Source organism: Nymphaea colorata, chromosome 2 (assembly GCF_008831285.2).
Source record: "Nymphaea colorata isolate Beijing-Zhang1983 chromosome 2, ASM883128v2, whole genome shotgun sequence".
In the NCBI taxonomy this organism is placed as follows: domain Eukaryota; kingdom Viridiplantae; phylum Streptophyta; class Magnoliopsida; order Nymphaeales; family Nymphaeaceae; genus Nymphaea; species Nymphaea colorata.
In genome coordinates, this window is record NC_045139.1 from 15,006,311 (window position 1) to 15,029,871 (window position 23,561).

Here is a 23,561-nt window from a genome sequence, read left to right on the forward strand (position 1 = left end):
AACGAGGATAGATGAAACTCTCTTTTCCAAAAGAATCAGCCGTCGGACCCCACCCCTTTGGCCATTTCCACGCTTGAGACCATAGTCATAAACATCATCAAGAAATTTTAAATTATCATTTCTATATGATTAGTGCTCTCTCTCTAAATTTCAAATTATGATTTCCATATGATTAGCTCTCCCTCTCTCTCTCTCTCTCTCTCCCACGCACACACACTTCCTCGCATGCGAAAGATGAAATCACAAATCACCTCTAAATTTCTATACATTCGATTTACAAAATTCCTTCACATGAGAGCATTTAAAGAATATACTGCTAAAACCCTTTTAACTCCTGAATTTCACAGAGAAGCACATACATATGTATTTCTTACAAAAGTACGGAGGAACAAAAACGTGTCCTCGTAGGACAGTCATTCTGCAGACAGTATCTGTTGACAAGCAGATGAGGCCATGTGACTTGGCATATGTGCATGTAAACATAAATAATATCAGCAAGGCAGTGATCAAACTTCACGAATCTTGGATGTGTACTGATTTACGCTGGGTGAGTCCAATCTCAGTTGGCCGATCTATCCTGGAACCGTCTTTGATTAAGAAAGATGCTCCTGAAGAACTTTCCAACGCAAATTCAGTCACATTGTTTTCCTCACTCTCAGGTCTCTGCTCCATTCTGATCATGCTAGCAGCCTGGGATATACCAGTTCCTTTATCTGCACTCTCAATTTTATCTCTTTGTCTCAAGTGCAAAAAGAACAGCAACTGTGCTGCTGGCGAAAATATGTAAATTGGAAGCATTAACCAGTTGATATATCCAGTGGATGATGGTGCGATAATAAATCTTGAGGATATGTAAGATAAACTTATGAATGAAACTGAAATATACAGAGACCAATAGATCTTTGGCAAATGCTTTAGAATGGACACCTGGCTGAGAGAAGCAATGGCAGCCATGCCAATGACAGTGCTTACTGATGTCCACAGTGCTAGATCGTTGGTCAAGGTGAAAAGCTTGAAGAAACCAGTGTTAGCCAAGATTGCTGTACCAATAAATTCACCTTCTTTATAAACACCGCCAGGAGGCCTCATTGATGCACTGAAAGCAGCCATGGCAAGCAAAGCAGCAATAACCATTGCAGTCTCACACACGTTACTAGAGCCCATGTCAGAATATTTGGTGGCAACTTCCTCATGACTGCAACTGGATTGGTTAGGTAACTCTGAAATGTTGTTGCTCTGTAATGCAGCATTTCCTGGTTGCGAGCATTGAAAGCCCTTGCTCCTTTCTGCTCCAGCTTTTAGAAGTATCAAACGTATTGAAAGGGCTTCAGCATTACTAGCATTCTCCGGTATCAAATCTAGTGCAGTACAGCCTTTACCATTGCGAGCATTCACATCAACTTTGGTATTTTCAATTATGTATTCTACCATCTGAAATCCACAAAAAGCATCAGCATATACTAGTGATTGAAATGGCAGATCCTTTTCACAGAAAAGAGCTCAACGAACTTTCTGGCAACCAATTACCAAGACGACTTGAAAACTAGACAACCGTAACAACATAAGCAGGACTACAGGAGTTTATGTTGCATGGTCATGCGAATGAGCGAGTGTCAGTATCTGGTAATTACTACTTTATGCGTACACTGGAGGGCTTGCGTTCTTTCATGGAAAAAAGGTAGAAGTACGGATTTCATCAATATTAAAACGTGATGCAGACATTAACATATGCACATTGAAAAGCCTGCATGTACATAATGTGCATGGTGCTCATGCTTCCATATCCATATTTGCATGTAAGTACACTCGGAATGAATTTAGAGAGAGAGACAGAGAGTGAGAGAGCGACAGAGGGAGACCTGAACATGTCTTCCAGCTGTGGCGAAGTGCAAAACAGAATTTCCATTAATATCCTGAAGGTTGATAGATTCCATAGTATCAAGTTTTTCCGTCAGATATTCAAAAGCCTTGAATTGCTTGTTCCTGATGCACAAATGCAGAACAGACTCCCTTTGATTTGTCAATAGGCCAGCTGCATCTAGTCTCAGTGATAGGATTTCCTCAAAGATACCAGTCAAACCTTTTATTGCTGCTAAGTGTAAGGGAGTTCTACCATTCAGATCCCGCTGAGAACAGAGGTCAGAATCAAACTGCAACAGCTTCCTTGCTACACCAAGATGACCTTTCCAGCATGCATGATGCAAAGGTGAAAACCCATGCTTATCTATTTTCGACACAAAATCTGGCCGCACATTAAGTAATTCCTGCACAATTTCTGTACGATTTCATAAATGAATTACATTGAAACAATGGAAAGATGTGCTTAACATATTTCAGAAATTTTACAAGACTCTTTTTATCAATAAGAAATACTGGTACAGGCTAGTAGCTGATAGCCAACCACAGTTTTTGGGTCTGAATACCTCACCCATGTACATGGGAAAGGCTATTAGTCCCTTACAGCATTGATAAGATTTCCATTAGGTTTTCCTGAAGATTATCTGATGCTACTGGTGTACAAATTGGCTTGACCTTTTTAAGTCTATATAAGATTTCTCCCTTGCGACTTTCATCAGTATCTTCATTTCACAGATATATAGTATGCAAGGCTATGTCACATGGGTGTAGGGTGGGGGTGCTGGTGCGGGATGTGGCAAGTTCCCAAAAAAATTGGGTACAATGTGGCGAGGGCATGTGTATATATATATATATATATATATATATATATATATATATATATAATCTCTTATATAAGTAATCTTATTTGTCTATAATTGTTATATTTTTTTATCGAGATTACCTTTATCTCATACAAAATTCAAAGTTTTATTAAATAAAATGGGGGAGGAAAGAGAAAAGAGGGCAAAAGTGATGAAGGAAAAGATAGGAGAAGAAAAAAAATGAAAAAAAAGCAAGAAAAACAAGAGTGAGTGCCCTCAGCAGCACCAGACTCAGTCAAACCAAGTCGGGTGCCATGTCGTACCCGCACTCACACCCGAGTTGACTCCGGTACTTCACCAGTTTTGGCACACCTGTGTAACCTAGATGCCAGGTGGTACATTGTGGACATGCTAGGTTCAAGGCTTCAAGCTTCAATGAAGAGTTTATTGTTTATTGCATAATATCTAGGAAAAATACAGACGCATAGCCAACTTTCCTTTCCCCTGAATTATGGTTTTTCAGTATCATGCTCATATGATATGACATTGCACCGATTCATGATATTATATGTTTCATCACTTAACTTCCTAAAGTTTCACTAGTGGTTTATATGTTTCATCACTTCACTTCTATTAGTTTTTGCCTTCTAGTTCTCTGTCGTGCACGTTGTCTCTCTATTCCATAATTGCAGGACCATCATGGATTATATAACAACGGCCAGAAACCAGCCTTAAGATTCTACAAAAATACCATAACCACTGAACAGGCAAAATAATTGTTTTCGTTGCATTACTTGATAACCAAAATGGTGCGAAATTAGTGATGCATCTCGCACCATGCTACAATTTCTTGAATTATAAAAAAGATGACAGATTGAATGAATTGCAAAGAAAGCGATGAGACACAATTTATTCACCACGTCCGCTTCAACATGATGAACGTTAATAGTGCAAAACAGAAAAGAAAATGCTTTTGAAAGGAAATGATACTCTGAACTAGTAAGCAATGGAAATAACTAGCCAGCAAACAAGGCCAATTTCTCAACTTGAATGCAAAATTAACCAGGATTTGAAGGAAGAAGATGCGAATATGACCGGCCCCTGGCATGTAGATGTTTCAGGGAAAAAGAGAAATGAATGCATGAGAATCATATCCAATCAAGAAAAAATTACGACAGAAACAAGAACCATGACCCAGCCAAACACATGGATCAATTTGATCATATGGGCATCAAGGGAATAAGTCAGCAGTTCATTGTAGACATCAAAGAGAAGTTGGTTCTTAAGGAATAGACAATAAGACAGATCTCTTCCCCAATTCTCTATAAGGGAAAACTACAGTTGCTCAGTGGTGACCAAAAGCCGACAATCAAAAGTAAAACCCATTAAAGAACCCATTTCGTGAGGAACTATTACTACATCATCACCTGCGTGGCCACTCATGGCAGCAGAATGCAAGGAGGTGGACTCGGCATCGGCCTCCGACCGCAGCACCATCGACCCACCACCGCTTAGGAGAAGCTTCACAACGCCCAGATGGCCGTTTCGGCAGGCGAGCGAGAGAGCGGCCTCCCCCTCGCGGTTGAGCCTGCACACCACCGTTGGGTCCTCTCCTATCAAGATCCGCGCCACCATCTCGTTGCCCTCCCGGCAGGCCTCGTGCAGTGGAGTCTCCGTGCGCGCATTCTCCGACCCCACCATGGCCGGACGGAGCCGGACGATCTCAGCAGCGACCTCGGCGTGCCCGAACCTCGCCGCCAGGTGCAACGGCGTGGCTCGGGCAGGCGGCGCCACCTGGTCGAGAAGAAGCTCGTGTTCCCGCACCAGCCGGCGCAGGGATTCGGCATCCCCGCTCACGCAGGCGTTAAAGAGCCTCTTCTCCATCTTGGTCTCCCGCTCAATCTCCCTCTCTCTCTCTCTCTCTCAGAGTGTTGCCGGATGGCAATCGTTGGGTTCATTCATGACGATTAGAGTTTCCATAGGACGGATCACGCGTTGAAGGTGCAATCTCTACTCGTTTCGATTTCGTCGCCACAAATTCAAACAGGGATCGGTCATCGCTAACGTCATCCCTCTCAACATAGTCCCTTCTTGCTCCTTTTTCTCGTCATCTCCTCCCTTCAAGTCCTGATTCCAATAGAATCGATAGATGTTGACCTGCGGTGTCGTCGAGTGCGTAGGGGTTGTCGTGATCCCGAGTCCCACCCGGTTGCTGATCTTTTATTTTCTTGCCGGTGAAGGAATTGGTAGCCCATGACTGGTCGGCTTGAAATGTTGCGTTGGTGATCACTTGTGTCGATTACGACTCATTCTCAGTTTCTAGCGAGTGCTACTAATTTGCATCGTAAATGGTGACATGTATAACAATTGAGTTTGTATAACTGGTTCATTGTGACTACTTTGTCCCAATTTAATTCTAAACTTCAGAAGGCAGGGGAAAGAAGGAGAAGCTCCTCTCACCCAAGCACCGGTGAAACGAAAAATTTTAGCCGGAAAAGCACTAATTGAATAGCTTCAAATTTTTTAAGGGTATTTATATATACAAACAATCAGATATTTCAAAACACATTTTATGAGGCCACTGCACTCAAGCAGTGAGCAAGTAAGTTTTGTTCTTTTTTTCATACAAGAAAATAAAAACGCAAGGTCGCCAAGCACAAGGTCTCGTAATTCCTTGCGAGATGTTTGAATTGCAATCGTCAAAATTAATGCTTGGCCTTGCTTTGAATTTGATTACGTCCGGCCGAAACTGGTGGCAGCCAAATAATTTTTTTTTTCATTATTACAATTTAGGGTTCCGTTTTTTTTTATTTGAGGTTTTTCGTTTTTTTATTTTATTTTATTTGAGGATGTTTTGTCTGAAGATTGAATGTAAATTTATAGATTTATATAGGTTCATGTTTTGTTTGATTTTATGTGCTTATCTGTGGCTGCCACTTTTGTTTGGTTGCATTTTATTTCTATGGGTTATTCTGGCAGCCAATTTTGTTTGGTTTTTGCCACTTTTAATTAAAAATTTGATGAATCTATCAATTATTTTTTTCAATTTTCTTTATCAACAAAAAAAAAAGTGATGTTGCCGATTAACTAAGCTTATACACAAGCCTAAATGAAGAGTGATCGTCTGTTTTTTCACTTTTTTGTAATGGCTGATTGCTTATTGTTTTATTCTTTAAATTTTCTGTTTATTATATATTTTTGTTTTGCGTTTTTATTGTTTTGTTTGTAGATTTTTTATGGGATTACACTCATGAACTATTAATGTTATTTTTTCGTTTTATCATTTTTAAAAATTTAAAAGTTTACCATATACCCATAATTTTCAAAATTATTGTACTTGAACTTGTATAGCCATACCCGCACCCATGTACCATAAAAATCATTCAATCAATGTAAGCAAAAGAATACTTTGCATACACCAATTGTCACCATACTTTCAGAGATCTCCGCAAACATGGAGTCACAAATATTATAACCCGACAGTTTTACTTATTGGGCTGACAGAGTATCTGATACATCTGTAAAATGCTTGGGCTCTAGCATTGGCACTTTCCATTCCTAGAAAAGGAGAGAACACAAGAAGGTTGAACTAGAATCAAGTTGCGATTTTATTTTATGGATTAACAAGAAGAATGAATGGTAGCGTACCAAATGGTCTTGACAAGAGTTTACACTGCTAAAACATCAGCAACATGATGCGCAGGTGTGCTGGAGCTAGTGTACGCTATATCCATCGCACTCCGAGCTATAGACATCGGAGTTAAATGATTCAGCACCACTTGAATTGGTATGTGCGTGTACGTCGTAGATACGCCGGCGATCTCTCGCCATCTTCGGCTGGCGAGCCAATAATTTGTCACTTGAATTGGCATGTGCCTCTATGCCACAGGTGCACCGGCGATGGCTCGATGGCCGGCGAGCCTCCACATCAGAGATACGCTGGCTCGATGGCCGGCGAGCCTCCTCCACATCAGAGATACGCTGGCTCGATGGCCGGCGAGCCTCCTCCACATCAGAGATACGCTGGCTCGATGGCCGGCTGCGGCGGCTCTTCCACATCTTCCCTTTCTTGAATTCCTCCTTCCGTATCCGGTGCCTAACCAGCAACACAAACAGCCCCACAAACACAGGCCCCATTGTGCCCCATCCTATGGAGTAAACAGCCACCAACATCCCCTTGCTGCTGTGTCCACGTGGCAAGATCACACACGTGGCTGCCATGTAAGCCATCACCATGAAGGTGACGGATGCCCACGTCACCCTCTGGGTCACTGAGAGGAGCTTCGTCAGCACGCGCCGCTGGAAGGGCACAATGCTGATGAGGATGATGACAGTGCTGAGTGATGAGAAAAGGGCCAAGTCATTGCAGACCATGAATATCTTGAAGCCCTTTGTGGTAGCCATGATGGCCTTTCCGGCCAACTCGCCTTGGTCGTATACCCCGCCGGGAGGGCTGATCACGGCCGCAAAAGTCACCGTGGCGATGAGGACCGCCACCACTGTAATTGTATTGCGTGAGTTCCTTAGGCCTTCACTGTGGTTCTTTAGGTGACTCTCCCTCAACCTCGGCCGCTGCTGGTGCTGGGACCAGGAAGGCACCGGCGAAGCCGATCTGCCTCTAGGGCTGGAGATTCCCAGCTCCTTTGGGGTTGCTATATTCTGCAGCTCTGGCGGAGGGCTGTGGCATGGACTTGGGATCTTCTCCCCCGCCATTTCTGTTCTCTGCATGTTCGGCGTTGAGGCCTGTGGAAGTTCCCTGGAATGTTTGGCACCGGCGTTTTCAAGTGCAGTTCGCATTTGGTCTGCCTTATCATCTGTGCCTCCATCTCCCACCATGTCAAGAGCAGTGAGGCCATCCAGATTGACCATGTTGATATCAATCCGTGTCTTGCTAACTATGTACTTCACCATCTAAGCCAACAGAGAACCCAGAGATAAATGGGGCTGCAAGAAAATCAAATACTACAAACACTAGAAAAGGACGCATTCCAAAAACTAGCAAAAAAACAGAGGTCAATCTTTTATCACTTTTGCCTGTGCCACTCTGTTTAAAGCCAGATAAGTAATTGAATTCATCATGATGCCCTTATAAGATGCTGTTGACCCCATCGTTATAGATGCGCAAGTTCTCACCAATGCCAGAAACGGTGGTCTGAAATTTTGAAAATATGTAAAACAATTTGCTTTTTTTGGGTTAAAAGCAACATGGCTTGCAGGCGGATTTAAAAGAAAGACATGATTGGTCATCACAAATCCATTGCTGCACTTCGATTTGCTTGAAGCAATGACGCAAACTCATCAGTTTTAAGATATATCAGTTTGCTGGTTGTGTTTGCCAAACGACGTTTATTTTCCTCGGTGATTGTTTCATTGTCGTTTCCACCATGGCCCTTTCTAGATATACTCGTCTTAACATGAAGAAAAGAGAGAAACGTAGATTTACTTGAGGAAGTTTTGCAGCAACTGCAAGGTGTAAAATGGTGTTGCCTCCACGATCAGGCATGTTAAGAATCTCCGAGACATCCATGTTCTCCACCACATACTTCACCATGTCCACGCGGTTGTTCTTGACGCCCAGATGAAGCACGCTATCGCCAGCGCTGGTGAGCATGGCCATAGACTCCCTACTCGCGGACAGGATCTCAGACAAGATGGCCACCGATCCTTTGGTGGCCGCCATGTGCAAGGCAGTCCATCCCTCCTTATCAGTTACAAGTGAGAGATCAGAATCGAACCTCACCAGCTCACTTGTTGCTCCTACGTGCCCCTTCCTCGAAGAAAGATGCAATGGAGACATCCCGCTTTCGTCCAATCTCGACGCAAAATGGGGCCTCGCTTTGAGGATCTCCCGCACGATTTCTGCGAAGAAATTGTGGGATCATTAATTTACTGAAACGCTTATCTTCCAGTTAATTTTGAGTTGAAGCTAATTGCTTTAGGCAATTCCAGCTACTTGAATACCATTATAAGTTGTGCACTACAGAAGAGGCACATCCACTAGTCACAGAAAAATTATCAGCACGCAGTTGGCTCCTAAACAAGTTAGGAATGAAAGGTGAATGGACTGATTAAGCATAAACAAAACAGAAGCAAAATGAAAATACCTGACCAGTTTATACTGTATCAGGCTGAAAACCTTACTTTGTTCCATACTTGCCCAACTGTATGGGCACAGATACCAATGAATGCAAAAAACAAGGAAAGCGTTGGGTAGCAAGCGGAGAAGCGAATTAAAGAAAATAGAGGTGAGTTTCCTGGTAAATGTGCTTGAAGGTGTTCCCGTTAATTAGCATATATTCAAAATTATCAACAGTTAAATCATTACCTGTGTAGCCTCCAGAAGCTGCAAGATGCAGGCAAGTTGAAGAACCCTCAAACTCCGAGACCAGCAGCACTGACTCGTTCAGAAGCACTCTCACCACGTCAAGACGTCCCCAACGACATGCCAGTAAGAGAGGGGTCTCGTTCTCACTGTTGACCTTGCTAGCTGCCCAACGACCTTTGTCCAGCAGTAGGCTCAATATTTCTGCATTCCCGTGCTGGCACGCCTCATGTATTGGAGTCGCCATCTTCCAATTCTCTGCACCCACCATCGTCGGCCGGAGCCTGAGGATTGCCGCCACCAACTTGACATGACCAAATTGAGCAGCAAGGTGTAATGGCGTCTGCAGGAAATGGCCCGTCACTTGATCGATTATGAGCTCATCTTCCCTGACTAACTCATCCAATGCTTCAACAGAGCCCTTGATGCAGGTCTCGTAAAGCCTTCTGTCCATTCTCTTGGGGCAGATGGAGTTCAATTAGCAACCATAACTGATGAAGCACTGGGGAGCTAACTTGTAGCAGGGTAGTTGCAGTTCAGTGAATAAATACTATCCACAGAATCATTGAACCGTGTGGAAAATGTCAATGCATGGTACAAAGACAACTGGCCCTTGTGGCCATGATCATATATCGATCTCTCTTGCTTTCTTGATGACATCTTATCACCCATTTTGATAATCAAGTTTTCATTTTATCCGCTCTCTCTTTTCCTATCGAAAACACATGCACCACTAGATCAGTTGGTATGCATGAAGTTCATGCAAAGTGTGAGGAGACGAGACTGAGTTCCAAACTTCCATCTAAGAATCATCTACCAAAAGAATCAACACTACACTTTCCATCCTTGAGAAACCGAGACTCAGGGACAGTGCTTGACAATCCTAGACTCAGGGACAGTGCTTGACAATCCTTTATTTATTAAGAATTTCTGTTTATGTCTTGCACTGTTAGTCACTTTAAATATTATGACTTAGTCTCGAAAGGATTTAATGAATCTTGCCGACACTTTGCCTATCAAAAGGAAGACAGAGCACTATCAATTTGTGTTCTGAACCATTTAATGCATCCATCTGTTTTTTATTTCGATGGGACTTTCTTTCACATCTAATCATAGTATCATCACTACCTTTGAACCCGTCAAGCAAGACTCGAACGTCAGTGGACGAGACTTTCTTTCACATCTAATAGTAGTATCATCACTACTTTTGAACCCGTCAAGCAAGACTCGGCTGTCAGTGAACGTTTCTTTAATTTTTTTGATAACCAGGTGAAAGACCGTTCTCTTTGTTAGGTATGCAATTCTTCAGCTTTTTTACCCTTTGACTTAGGGAAAGTTCGATCTCCTTATATCTGATTTGTTTTAGCTTTCTGGATTTGAAGATTCAAAGGCTGAGAGGCCATTTGAAGGGCACCTGAGAATCTTGCTAGGTAAAAATCGCATACTTCACAAACCGCTTATAATTACTATATTTATAAACAATAGAGATTAGTTTTGATTGCAAGTGTGCATACATCATAAATGCCACGGTTAAAGCCCCACAATACAAATTACAAAATGCAACCTTCTGCTACCTCGTGGAGGTATTCATGCCAAAAAGCAAACAGTTTGGTCCAGTAAAATGGTGCAGAGAAGCCACTACCAAGCATGAACAAACAATCTGGACGGCTCGGCTCAGCTCAGTTCAACTCATATTATTAATGGTATAATACAACTGCCTACCATATATAGCGCATAATTTTTCTAGACTATATATATGTATATTACATTACACTGAATATGTTTAGCCATTTACAGTATATATTGTGTCATCCATATATGTTATTGTATGATGTACTTCAATTTCAAGAGGAGCTCAGCCATGTAGCTTACTGTACATTTGTCCACAAACTGTCAGTGAACAAGTTTCATCCTTAAAGGACCAGTTGTCTACGTTCTCTAAAGTACAACTTCTTTGAGTGCAACTGACTTTTGGTAGAAGGCGAATGATCATAATGATATAAAGTAACTAGTGGTTCAGAATCATTCAGCTTTCTCGCAATAACGGCTTGTTCAGAATCATTCCTGGCTTCCATCTGCTAGCGATCAGAAAACGGCCACCAACTGACCATGTTCGGTGCCTTAAAACCATCTCCAGTTCTTCTTCTAAGGAGACCCTCAACAAGAAACGGCCATTACCGATGATGGAGAATCGTGGGTTAGCAACCGACACCCACAACCGTCTCAGCTCTTGAAAGACATGCTTGAAGTTGAGACCAACATTTTGGCGTCCTCCGTATAGTCTAGCAATCGTTGAGAAACTAAATTGCTGCTCCATTTTCTTGTACACTTCACTAAGAATGTTGATGTTAACCTCATTTCCAAACCTTACCACGGAAGCCGCAGGCCATTCAGCCTCCTCCTGTGCCCTGCTCCCGTGAACCACATTGGCCCAACTTTTACCCCGAAGGCCATCCTCTTCACTTGGTACACTGTGCTGTCCAAAAGAACCAAGATGCCCTTTTTGGGGTGAAGATGCTACAATCCCCTCCATTGCAGATGCCGAATCACCCTCAAGTTCGGAGGTCTGCCGGTTTGTGGAATCACCGCCTCGCCCCTGAAAGCCTTCGTCACCCACAAAGCTGCCAGGCAACTTTACCCCCTTCTGATTACTAGACGAAGAAGCCATCACCTCTTTCTGCAACTTCAGCTGCATTTGCTGTGCTCCAAGGTGAGGAAAAGCAGAGACGTCCTTCATATCCATCTTTGGTGCACTTCCGGGCGGCGAAGACGGAAAAAGGAAAACCCTACCTCACCCGCTCACTCGCTCCACGAACTGATCATTCAGCTTTCTCGCTCTCTCAAATTAATGAAGGATCGATGGGAATTCGACCGGTCATGGCAAATTGCTTTAATGTGGATCTGTTTTAGCAAAAAACAATATAAGATTTGAACAACTTGCAGAGAAAAGAAATCGTCAATATACTTTTACAGCAAGATTTTTATTTACGAAGATATTAAACTATTGCTTATGTATGTTGAGAAGCAAATGGCTACAGGAAAATATTACTAGTGGAGGTCTCAGGATGTAAAATTAACCATGAACCGCTTCAAGCGCACAAAGGTTAATTAGCCGATGCACTTTAACCAGTTCACTATAACCTTAGACAAACATTTGTACAATGAATATTTTTGAGCGGTTGGTTACAGGACATGAAAAGCTTTTTGCACCAAATGAAGGTGCAAAACTATTTAAGAATAGTAAAATTTTGTGGTTATTCAATTCTTGGCAAATCAAAATTAATGACTTAAAATTTAGCTAACTAGCAACATCATGTTAACAAAGTAAAATCCAACACTAAAACTCTGTATTTATAGGAGAACTAGCGATGATTTAGTATGAGAACGATTTATGGTATTTTTAACAATGGTTTATGATAGTTTTAAATATTCAGCCATCCGATGGTGGACTGATTTAAATTTCTACATTTAATCCTTCAATACACATGATAGATATTTAAAAAAAAAATAAAGAGAAAAAAAGTAATAGTCATTTTCATCTAAATTTTTTTCTTGTTTTTTTATTGAGCTGGTGACCACACTCAATATATATATAATGAGTTATTAAGACCCAACTATCTAATTAAAACTGTCTATCTAAAACAATACAAATATTAAATGATAAAAGGTCTGCATTTTTTTTTTGTTATAATGGTCCATCATGTCAAATCCAACGGTTTTATTAAATGGCCGAATGTATCGTCACTATTCAATTTTTATAATATATATATATATATATATATATATATATATATATATATATATATATTTATAAGAGATGGGCAGAATCCTTAAATGTCATCATCTGTATACACATTCCCAGGTGGCAAAAGAACAGGTATGGGCTGAATTCTTGTCGTCTATCATCTATCATTTTTCTCTAGCGGCCGCTGGCAGAAACTGTCTCGTAAATTTGGTTTAGAGAAAAGAAAATGGAAAAAAAGGGCGAACAGATATTTCTTTCCAATGGATAAGAGAATATGTAGCCACATACGGTGTGCCGAGAGATAGAGAAGAACAACTATTGTAATCATCAATCTTCAGGGCTGCTCAACAAAGTCTGATTTCCCAAGCCATGGAGATGCTTCGCGTGAACTACATTCCTCGCCAGTCCTTTGCGGCCACTTCTCACTCGGACAAGATTCACAGGGCATCAAAAATTGCCCCTGGTCCTCGTCTTCTGAGGACCATAGTTAGAGCAACCACCGATCCGGAAGAAGAAACCCCATCTATCGACTTCGCATTCATTGGAGTAAGTACAAGGATCTTGTTTGTGGAGCTTCGGGAAACAGCTCCCCATGCTTTTAGATTTTTGTAATGTTTGAATTTGTTTTTGGCAGTCTAGGCTTCTCCCAGATGGCAACCCAGACGTCGCGTTTCGTTCGGCGACGGGCGGTCGGAAACTCAGGAACATAATGAAGGACTGCCATATTGATCTCTATGGGCCTTATGTAAGCACCGAGAATTGCCGTTAACAACTTTGCTTGCTTGTCTCTCCTTGAAATTTGACAATTGTTTTCTCAACTGTTAACCAGGCACAAGATGGTAATTACACCCAAATACAGTAAAAATCATCTTAAAACTTCAAATATGACATTGTCCCATCTACAGAATGTAATACTTTTGCGGCCTAATATGAAAACCATTTTTTCTTGTCAGCCAATATGGTAATTCGCAGTGAAGCAAGCGATGCTCTTCCTGTAATCGCTAATGTGATCAATTATATGGTTTACAGGACAAAGCTCTACTGAATTGTGCAGGTGGCGGCACATGTGGAACTTGCATTGTAGAGGTAAATCCCATATTCTATAGATCTGCATTACTTCTGCTTGTTGATCCTGTAATGGATTGAGCGCTTACTGTCAAATTAGAGGACAGTAAGAAGCTCATTCTAGTCAGCCTTGTTGGTTACAATGATAAGTACGGGTTGCTTCTTTGTTGTAGAGAAGCTCCAATGTTGCAAGCAGCAACAACATACATTAGTTTCTTTTTATTGACGCCCTTTTATTTTCAAACTTTTTTGTTAGATGGATAAAGGTAAGAGTGTTATCCTCCATTCTTGTTTTAGCAATTAACTGTGTAGATTGAATTTGTCCCTCTTCAAATTCGCACTTTGGTAATGAAAATGCCCACCAAAAAATTTGACAAATAAAATGAAATCAAAACTTCATACGGACATAATTGGCACAAATTGGAGGAGGAAGATGACCATTGGCAAGGCTGCAAACAAATCATGAGAAGAAGAAAAAAGGAAGACTGCATGACCCATAAAACAGACAAATAAATCATACGGCCAAGATGCCATAACCTTAGCCCCGCAAACCTTGACTAACTGAAATGAACCAAGGTCAACTAAAGACTAGAATCCTATCAAAAGACAAGGGAGTTACTGAAAGCTGTTAGGAACATGCAACTTGACTTTAAGCAGCAGGAAAGATAGCTAAATGCTCAAGACGAAGTAGCGGTGTATGAAGTGAATATGGTTTGTAGGTCCGAGAACAATCCATATGTTGTCCAACAGTCTGTACAGAAAGTCGACCTTGAATATTAGTTATTCGTTGCTGAAAGAAACAATTGTAACTGCATGCGTATTTTCTAACGGAGTCATTTTGATAATTATTTGAGGGACAAATGTGCTAGTCTAGTTCTCACTTGATCTTTTCAGCTATGTCAAATTGCATTCCAAGGCTTAGAACTTATGATCTAGATGGGACTCCAGCAACATTGCTTGAATCCGAACGCTGTTAGAATAAGTTGACACTTGACATATATGTTGACCGTCTGTCTTCTCTGCCATTTTTCACAAGGTGGAACCGTGCAAAGGAACAGAAGTATAAGAATTACAGTTGCAGGAAAACCCAGTCATAATTCTGTTAATTCCTATGCACCTATGTCATAACCAATTCTATTCTAGGCTGTGTAGGTCCACAAGCTAGAGCTCCGAATGACACTGTTCCTAAGTAAATTCTTCTATGAGTTATGCATTGTAGAAGCCAAGGGCATCAAAAAAATGTCTCAGAACCTTGCCGGTAAGGCTTACTTGCTATAATAACATATCTGGCTGTCAATACTCTTCCATTGTTTCCTATCTTCATCAATTTTCGAAGTCTATACTCATACAAATCCTCTGTTTCAGATGTTCTCATTGAAATGCTTAATTCCTTAAGTGATCATTTTTATCTGTGTTGCAGTTGGGCTTGATTTACCTGAATTTTGTTTCATTACAGGTTGTAGCTGGCAAGGAATTGTTAAGTCCCCGTACAGACAAAGAAAAGGAAATTCTCGAGAAGGTATTGCTTTCTCATGCATACTTCACAATTAATTATCTACTTGTTTTCTCTTTATTTTTATGCACCTTTTGCTTAGTTGATTTTTCACAAGGACCGTTTTGTATGGATCTGCAGAAACCCAAAAATTGGAGGCTGGCATGTCAAACAGTTGTTGGGAAGGAAGACTCGAGAGGCGAGGTTGGTTTACAATAACTTTCCTCTTCTTTTGCAAAAATCTTCGGACTGTGCTTCTGTTGTCTTTGTGTTATAGCATCTCGTTAAACACGTACGCTTGCATGCGTGAACATGTTCATCCAGCAGAACTCCCGAGGTTGAAGAATAGACTTTCCAATGGTTAAGAAGAAGAAGTTTATAGTCAATTAAGAGATCAATTTGAAGAGCTGTTGATGCAACTGTTGGAGTTCTACGCTCTTGGTTACTAGTCAATTGCATGGGCAGTGAACATTGAGCAGAACTGTTCAATTCTCTTGATGCTAGTCCACATTACATGATATCTCATCATCATTCTGTGCCATCTAACAAATGCTTTGTTTCTTCGAATCTCTGGCGCAGGTTGTCATCCAAACATTGCCAGAATGGAAAGTACATGAATGGGATTGATACGGCATCTGTGGTTGGACAATCGCCTGAAATTTTCTGATGTCAGTGTGCTACCATGCAGTTGGTCCATGTGAAGGTTTCTCAAGTTTCCTAGGTTGATTCTGGCAACCAGGATCTTTCTGTGATGACATTTTGTCATTTGAAAAGAAATGTAATATGGTCCATCGAATGTTTCTTAGAGAAACCTGATTCTCCTCTGTTGATCTAAGTTTAAGGAAATTGTGCTAACAGAAGCCTGAAGCATGACCCACTGAGAACAGGTTATGTTGCAGGATGAGTATGTTGTTGGGAAGACGAGGAAACTGATAAGAAGCCAAGAGAAGAAAATTTTTTGTAAGGCAGGATATTCAATTTAAACAAGATCCAAATGTAGCAGATGAGGATTCCACATAAGGTCCAGTCGGACGGCCAGCTTTTACCGAATTCGACTTAATCAGATCTCCCCTGCTTTGATTTAGATTTGGTCTCGGACTGACCCGAATTTGGATTTGGTCATAACGCTAGATGCCAAATCCAAATAGGATTGTTATTTTCGATTTTCTTTACATAAATCCAGATTCAGGTTGGCTCCTAGTCATTGACATGCTTGCCAAGAATACGGGTGGTGCCCACATATATCTGAAAGCAATTAACTGTCCCTGGATGCAAACACGCCCCACAAGGTGAAAAAAATCCAATCTATCTGGTTGGCTGTTCTAAATCTGAACTATCATGGGGCGTACACAAGGCAAGTCTAGTTCAGTCCGAGTTTGACTCCACCCATATCTGTACAAGGTCAGCTTGAACTCAACTCAACAGCCTGAGTCACGCCTCGAGCTCGACTCGCTTAAGCTCTTTTACCAACTTTCCATTGGATTATGTTTGAAAATTACAAAAAAAAAAAAGAGATAACATAGATTAAACTAGCTTAATCAAGTTTAATCCAGTCAAGTTCATGTAACTCGAGCTCGACTCGTTTATAAGCTCAAGTTTTAAGTTAAGTTTCAGTTTTTCCATGCGTCGGTGAGTCTGCCTTTTTTTTTTCTTGTAGTGAGTAGAATATGTCTAGCATGGGCTTCCTGGTGTTAGCTAGCAGTGTCCTTGTCACAAGCCCAGTGAAGCCAGCCCATTTTCTTTATGCCACAAAATTAATTAATTTCTATTTGGTAAATAGATGAGCTTATGTGCTTTATAACATAATAAATATTTATTACATGCACGCGAACGCACACACACTCACGCACAGGGGATCATCTCTTGTTAGTAGTGTCAACGAGATTCGACCAACGCTGGACAGACTGTGGCAAATGAGGATGCTTGAAGAAGTGTGCACTTAGAAATCTTTGCACATAAGAGTTAGGTAGACAGGACAGCCACTTGGGAACCTTCAAGGAGATAGTCCAATTTCATTGATGTACAACACTACCTAAGCAATAATGCTGCATTATTGACAACACGAGCTCCATATCAATGCCGGGGTCCCCTCTTTACAAAAATACCGTAATTGCCCGGCTTCCCATGAGAGAGAAAGAACGGCAGATAAAATAGAAATATATAACAAAATTTAGGTAACAAAATTTAGGGACAAGAAGTCCCCTAACTACAGAGAGAGAGAGAGAGAGAGAGAGAGAGAGAGAGAGAGAGAGAGAGAGAGAGATTCAAAAATGCACTTAAAGATTTGAGATTTGATGTTCATGAAAAGTGTCCTTAAATTCTTGAAGTTGTTAAGAATGCTTCTGCATGATCCTTAGATCAAGTTGAGTTGATGATTAATACAACGATCATCATGTATATCCTTAGAAGAAGACACTGATTGCTGCAGATTTGAAATCTGTGGATCTGATCTCAATCTGAAATGACATGTTTTTGCTGATGTGGTAAAAAGTCCATGGTTATATCTATGGCTTATCAAACTAATTATCTTTGCTCAGAATTAAGATCCACACTTAAAATCTTTATCTTACTCCTTTGTATTGAGAAAATGTAGGATTTAAAATCGATGGGGGAAGAGTATGATCTTAATTCCTTGGTTTCTAAATCCTGGAGATCTCAAATCGGAGACCATCTTATAAGTTTTTCTCATCCTTTCATGTCTTCGTCAGCCCTTTTGACTATATGAAACCATTAATGCACATTTATGTACGTCTGGATAAATTAGGAGATTTTTTTTACTCCATCGCCATTAGTTAGGTACTGTTCTACGATGATAGGCGCCACTTCAATTATTATCAGACACTTTCAAAGCATTTTATAAACACACTGTGTTTCCAAAGATAATTCATAACTCGAGCGAGTTTCTTAGATCCTCTAATTCACAAAGTAAAAACGGTGATTTATCAACATTAACAGCTGATACTAAGTAGGAAGAAGCAAATCGGCCCTTTCAAAGAACTACTGAAAGAAAGAGAACGACTTCTTGAGGACATGAAAAGATAAGCGCAGGTACAAGCGTGCTGGCGATATCAAGCAAGAAGGACCACGGAAAGACGTGGAAAATGAATACAGTCCGTGAAATACAAGCGTAAAAAGATGAACCATCAACATCTCCCAACCACTTCTTACAAAATGATCACCTTCAAAGTAGAAAAGAAGAAGAAGAAGAAGAAGAAAAAAAAAAAAGAAAGGTGAAAAAAAAAACTCACAGGCTACAATGATGCTTTCAACAAAGAAAGGAAAAGGCAGAGAAAGAGAAGCGCTATCGATCCTTCCCTCCTTTCTGTTATTCACCCCAGACTGGACATCCATGAACATACAGAGAAGAATGCAACTACATCAATTGAAGGAACCGATCATGGCAATGGTGCATCACAATTTAACTAAAATTCAGAGGAGAGAGGAGCATGGTCTGAGGGACACATGTAGAGGTTTCCATAGACGAGGCCGGCCAAGCCACCACCAATGAGAGGACCAACCCAGTAAACCCAGTTGTCGGTGAAGTTCCCACTGACCACCGCCGGTCCGAAAGAGCGAGCCGGGTTCATGGATCCACCGGAGAACGGCCCTGCCGCCAGGATGTTTGCACCCACAATGAACCCGATGGCTATGGGTGCAATCGTGCCCAATGAGCCCTTCTTCGGGTCGACCGCCGTCGCATAGACGGTGTAGACCAACGCGAAGGTGATGATGATCTCCATTACAACTCCTTCAATGGCACCAACTCCTGATCCCAAGGTGTGGGTTGGAACAGCCTATAATAATGAATGGAACATTCATTCCCACGTTTAACTTGACTTAGTTAGTAACTTGATCTTAAGTCTTGATCAGGTGGGTGTTTGAGTTTCGACTTACCAAGCCTCCCGTGACGAGCTTGAGAAGGAAACAAGCCACAATGGCTCCAAGAAGTTGGGCAACCCAGTAGAAGATGCCGGTGAGAATGGTGATCTGACCCCCAAGGGCCAACCCAAAGGTGACTGCCGGATTTACATGGCCGCCGGAGATGGTGGCGCCGACAGAAACGGCTACAAACAGTGCGAAGCCATGGCAGACTGCAATTGCTACCAGGCCGGCAGGGTCCAGAGCTGCATCAGATGTCAGCTTATCTGCAAGATGAAGATTAACATGTTAAATATATAAAAAAAATATACAGGTGGGTCAGCTTAAAACTTTCATGATACTCGAAAAGTGCACATCTCAAAAGGATGAGGAAAATCCAAGAAGTTTGTGAAGGCACCAAATTGTGATGGGACAAGCCATCTTGCTTCTTATGACAGCAATTTCTTGTTAGCAAAACTTTAAATGACTGTAACATTTAGAACTTCGAGGCCGGATCTCCTCCTACCCGGATCAAGCAGTTTCTTCGTTTTAGAAAAGAAGAAAGAAAGAAACTTAATGTATATCTCAATGAACCTGCCATGTGTAGGACTGTTCATGGCTCCAAAGAAACAGTAAAAAAAAAAGTTGACAAGGGCCTTGGCAAGGAAAGGGGAGTTAACCGTAAGCAATGGCGGATCCAACACCAGCAAACACAAAGAGAAGAGTGGAGATGAACTCGGCAAGGTATGCTTTGATGGATGCACAACTGAAGGAATCATCACACCTCCCAAAGGCAATGCAAGCCATGGCCGGAATCTAAAGGGAAAGAGGAAGAAGGTGGATTGGAAAGGAGATGAAAAGGAAGAGGAAGAGCAAAACCACATCCTTGGCACTCTAGAATTCTGCTTTTTATACTCACAGGGAGGGAGAGGCGCAGTGTGACCAAATAATGATAATTTAATTCCATCTGGTCCTCAAGAAATATTAAAAATCATGAAAAAAAAAAGAATGTCCTATCTCATCCACTCCATGGACAATACTAGCTGTCACATGCATGCAAGCAAGTGGAATCCTTGGGAAGTGTCTGGAGGCATGTTATGTGCTTCAATTCTCCTTACCTTTTGGTGGGGCAACGTATGCACCACCATTTTTCACAGGGAAAGAGAAGCAAGATGAAAGAATAGCATTTCGGTTGTCTTGACAAGTACCAAACATGGTCACATGACATTGTAATAAGTTTGTGGACCAATATAAATCCTTATTAGAAGTTCAAGATTCTTGATCGAAGATTTTTTTTTTTTTGTTTTCAAAGGAAAAGAAAAGCTTTTTTTTAAAAAAAAACTTAGAGAGAACTGCCTTGGGCTAAGAGAATTCGCCGCTTATAGTACCTTGACCGCCATTCCTGGCCTCTATGTAGAGGTCTACTCCTCGGTTCAATCCCCCATGCACTGGCAACTCTCTATATGGTCACAAGCCAACACACGTCTAGACCCCAAGAACATGGGAGAGTGAAGAGTTTTGACTTTATTTTTTTTGTAAGTAACATTTAGAGGTTGTTTGACAATAAAAACATTATGTGAGTGTTCTCCCTAAAGACTGAGACAAATTCATAAAACAGTAAAACTAATATTTAACCTGACACACTCCCTAAAACAGATTCTAAAGGACGTTTACAAAGTGTCTCTATTGCTAAACAACCCTTTAAACTATATGTCTGGTTCAAAATGAAACTTAAATTCAAGTTTGTTTTTTCAAATTTATTTTTAAATTTTAAATATATATTTTCTCTCCACATTTCCAAAACACATGTGGTGTTTTCTCATCCGAATATTCTTCATTTTCACCTGCTGTTCTGATTAATGGAAGAAATATAATTGCCTACTTAACTAATTTTATCTTCGTTTCTTGCTATTGGGAACCAATGATTTTACATTATTATTAATATATTTGCGTATGTGTGTTACTATTCAATTGCTGCGTACGTACCGTTCTCTTGTAACAAATTGGAGAAAACGTGATCTCCATATCCGTAAAGCTCTTTATCAAAGTCAACATATGTAGCCATCGCACTTATTCAATATTAAGGTGCTTATTTTGAAATATATCTAATAATAATGACCATCGGATGCATTGCATCGAGCGAGAGGTTAAAAAGCTTTCTCTATCAAATTCATATTTATATTACTGTTTGATGCGAATATAATTGGGAATATCTGCTGGCGCTATTGGTTTGGAAGTTTGCCCATCAATGAATCGCCCCATGTGACGCAGCCGCTGTACCCTAACCAAAAAGGCGTGGCGTTTAGCTGGAACGCCGGGCCCCACAGGTATTTACATAATTAGTGGGCCGAATAAGGACCCGGACCGACGGACCCTCCTCTCCTTCATCAGCCCAACCGCCCATTACCACATTTAATATATTCTCACTAAAAATTTTGTTTTTTCGGGAAAATAATATTATAATTATTGCAAAATATAGCGCTAATCTGGCTTCTTAGGGTCATGAAAGGCCGTCTTGTGGAGAGAGGCGGTGGGAAATTCCATATTTAAAAAGGCCAAAAAAAAAAGAAAAAAAAAATGAAGCCGTTACGAACAATAGTGGGGCGGTTGTCATCATAAGAGAGTATAATTTGTGAAGCACCTATATAAAGCTGGCCAAGACGTGGCAGGGTGAGGGTGGATAAGGATGAACCGGACAAAACCTGGTCGCTCACAGCCTGGTCGATTAAGATGGTGCTTCCTTATAATATATATATATATGAATTTTTATTGTTATCCATTTTCAATAGAATGTATTCTTCAAGTAATATGTAATAAATTTATATGTATGTGGAGAGGAAGAAAGAGAGAGAGAGAGTGTGTGTTTCATATCGTTATCGTTTTGAGTAGTAGGAGGTAAGGCCAGGGTGGGGCATGCTTACAGGGAAGCCGGGATTTTATGGATTTGGCTGTTTGGCATTTAATGGGGAATATGTACAACTGCTCGAATTGTTTTTTTATTTTCTTGCGCGTTTTCTTCTTTGTTAACTTTCTTCTTCGTCAATGCTGCTACAGTTCTTCCCCTGCTGTACTTATTTACGCGATATCGATCACAGGTGCCGGCTCTCCGGCTGGCGTGGTTTTCTTCTTTCTTTCGGTAAATAAAAATAAATATAGTCGACGGCCCCAAGAGATCTTTGTATATTGCAAATCGCCACATGGACATGTTCATATTGTAATGGTAACAAGAAGGTGAAGCAATTAATCTTTCATATTCCCGGGCGTCTTAAGCCTCTTCGATGCGTCCAATTAGATCCATGGGTGACAAATCATTGCTTGCTTATTAATCAAGTGGCCAAGCATATCGGATCTTCTTGGGCATATCCTTCCTCCTAGTCGGCTATATATATATATATATGGTCTTGTGTGTAGTTGCATGGACGCACATAATGAATCGTATGAAGTTGAAAAGATTAAATGTAATTGCATGCAGTTAGTTATTTACTGGTTGGGTTGAAGAGGATGAATTGAAGGACAGAGACGAAAAGGCAAAAAGAATGGCCTTTCATAAGCTGTCGCAATAAGACACGAGACCATCGTTAAGTGGTTCTTCTTGTCCTTTCCTTTCTTCCTCCATCCAGAAACCTGTTCTACTCACGAAGATCCGTGCCAGATATTATACGCAGTATCTTGATCAACACAACCATAGTGGTTCATTATGATGGTGTCTCCTTTCCTATTCAGTCCCTAATGAATCGATGGAGAAAGATGGATAGTCGGCCAACCCTCTGTCACCTCTCCTCACATGATATGACTTCAAAACTCAACAATGATGTTAGAAACATATATATATTTTTTATCAAGCCATTAAATATATAGTTAACAAATTTTTAATTAGTTATGAAGTCCCGATTGAATCTCATGGAAGCCGTAGATCCACCCAAGTTCAACCACTAACTTAAGCTTTCAAAGAATGGGTTCGTATGCCCTACAGGACCCCCACCTATCTACACCTCTGTCAAAACTTGGAGAGCATTTGGTAATAAAAACACTAGTACAATACCCAGAACAGTAGTAGAACTCAATCTTTTATAAATTTCTCCAATCTTTAAATCTTCAAGACAAATTCATCAAGCTGTATATACTCATGTTCTTATTTTTCAAAGACTTTGTTCTCCGTCCTGTTCCGGATCCTTAACATTTTTTTAGATAATAGGGACCTTAAATCCATAGCTCGGAAATATAAAGTTCAACAAAACCTTGGGCTTTAAGATAAAGTGTCTCATGACCGATGAGCCCCCCTGCTATATAGATCCAATGGAATCACATGCCTCCTTTGGTTTCGTTCTTCTTTTCCTTGTTCTTCTCTCTTTTGCATGCCTCAGCGTTCTCGACTAGTTGGCAAAGAAAATCTGGCAAATCGTTCGTCAGATTTACATC

At 40.9% G+C, this 23,561-nt stretch overlaps 4 protein-coding genes across 4 annotated transcripts; 1 reads left to right on the top strand and 3 right to left on the bottom strand.

Moving 5' to 3' along the window:
* Positions 1 to 235: 235 nt before the first annotated feature.
* On the bottom strand, positions 236 to 4,792 carry LOC116248658 (ankyrin repeat-containing protein At5g02620-like). The gene is made up of 3 exons (XM_031621579.2): positions 4,088 to 4,792; positions 1,860 to 2,275; positions 236 to 1,431 (listed from the first exon to the last, which is right to left on the bottom strand). The coding sequence occupies exons 1-3, from the start codon at positions 4,542 to 4,544 to the stop codon at positions 514 to 516; spliced, it is 1,791 nt and encodes a 596-aa protein (XP_031477439.1). The 5' UTR covers positions 4,545 to 4,792; the 3' UTR covers positions 236 to 513.
* A 1,452-nt stretch (positions 4,793 to 6,244) lies between these two features.
* LOC116248370 (ankyrin repeat-containing protein At2g01680-like) lies at positions 6,245 to 9,484 on the bottom strand. Its single transcript, XM_031621124.2, has 3 exons — positions 8,986 to 9,484; positions 8,104 to 8,519; positions 6,245 to 7,571 (listed from the first exon to the last, which is right to left on the bottom strand). Exons 1-3 carry the CDS (start codon positions 9,434 to 9,436, stop codon positions 6,375 to 6,377), a joined length of 2,064 nt encoding a protein of 687 aa, XP_031476984.1. The 5' UTR covers positions 9,437 to 9,484; the 3' UTR covers positions 6,245 to 6,374.
* Positions 9,485 to 12,901: 3,417 nt separating this feature from the next.
* LOC116247139 (photosynthetic NDH subunit of subcomplex B 3, chloroplastic) lies at positions 12,902 to 16,095 on the top strand. The gene is made up of 6 exons (XM_031619126.2): positions 12,902 to 13,273; positions 13,362 to 13,472; positions 13,757 to 13,813; positions 15,249 to 15,311; positions 15,426 to 15,488; positions 15,864 to 16,095. The coding sequence occupies exons 1-6, from the start codon at positions 13,097 to 13,099 to the stop codon at positions 15,909 to 15,911; spliced, it is 519 nt and encodes a 172-aa protein (XP_031474986.1). The 5' UTR covers positions 12,902 to 13,096; the 3' UTR covers positions 15,912 to 16,095.
* A 2,286-nt stretch (positions 16,096 to 18,381) lies between these two features.
* LOC116248952 (aquaporin TIP2-1-like) lies at positions 18,382 to 20,035 on the bottom strand. The gene is made up of 3 exons (XM_031622003.2): positions 19,823 to 20,035; positions 19,179 to 19,429; positions 18,382 to 19,078 (listed from the first exon to the last, which is right to left on the bottom strand). Exons 1-3 carry the CDS (start codon positions 19,947 to 19,949, stop codon positions 18,707 to 18,709), a joined length of 750 nt encoding a protein of 249 aa, XP_031477863.1. The 5' UTR covers positions 19,950 to 20,035; the 3' UTR covers positions 18,382 to 18,706.
* Positions 20,036 to 23,561: the final 3,526 nt, after the last annotated feature.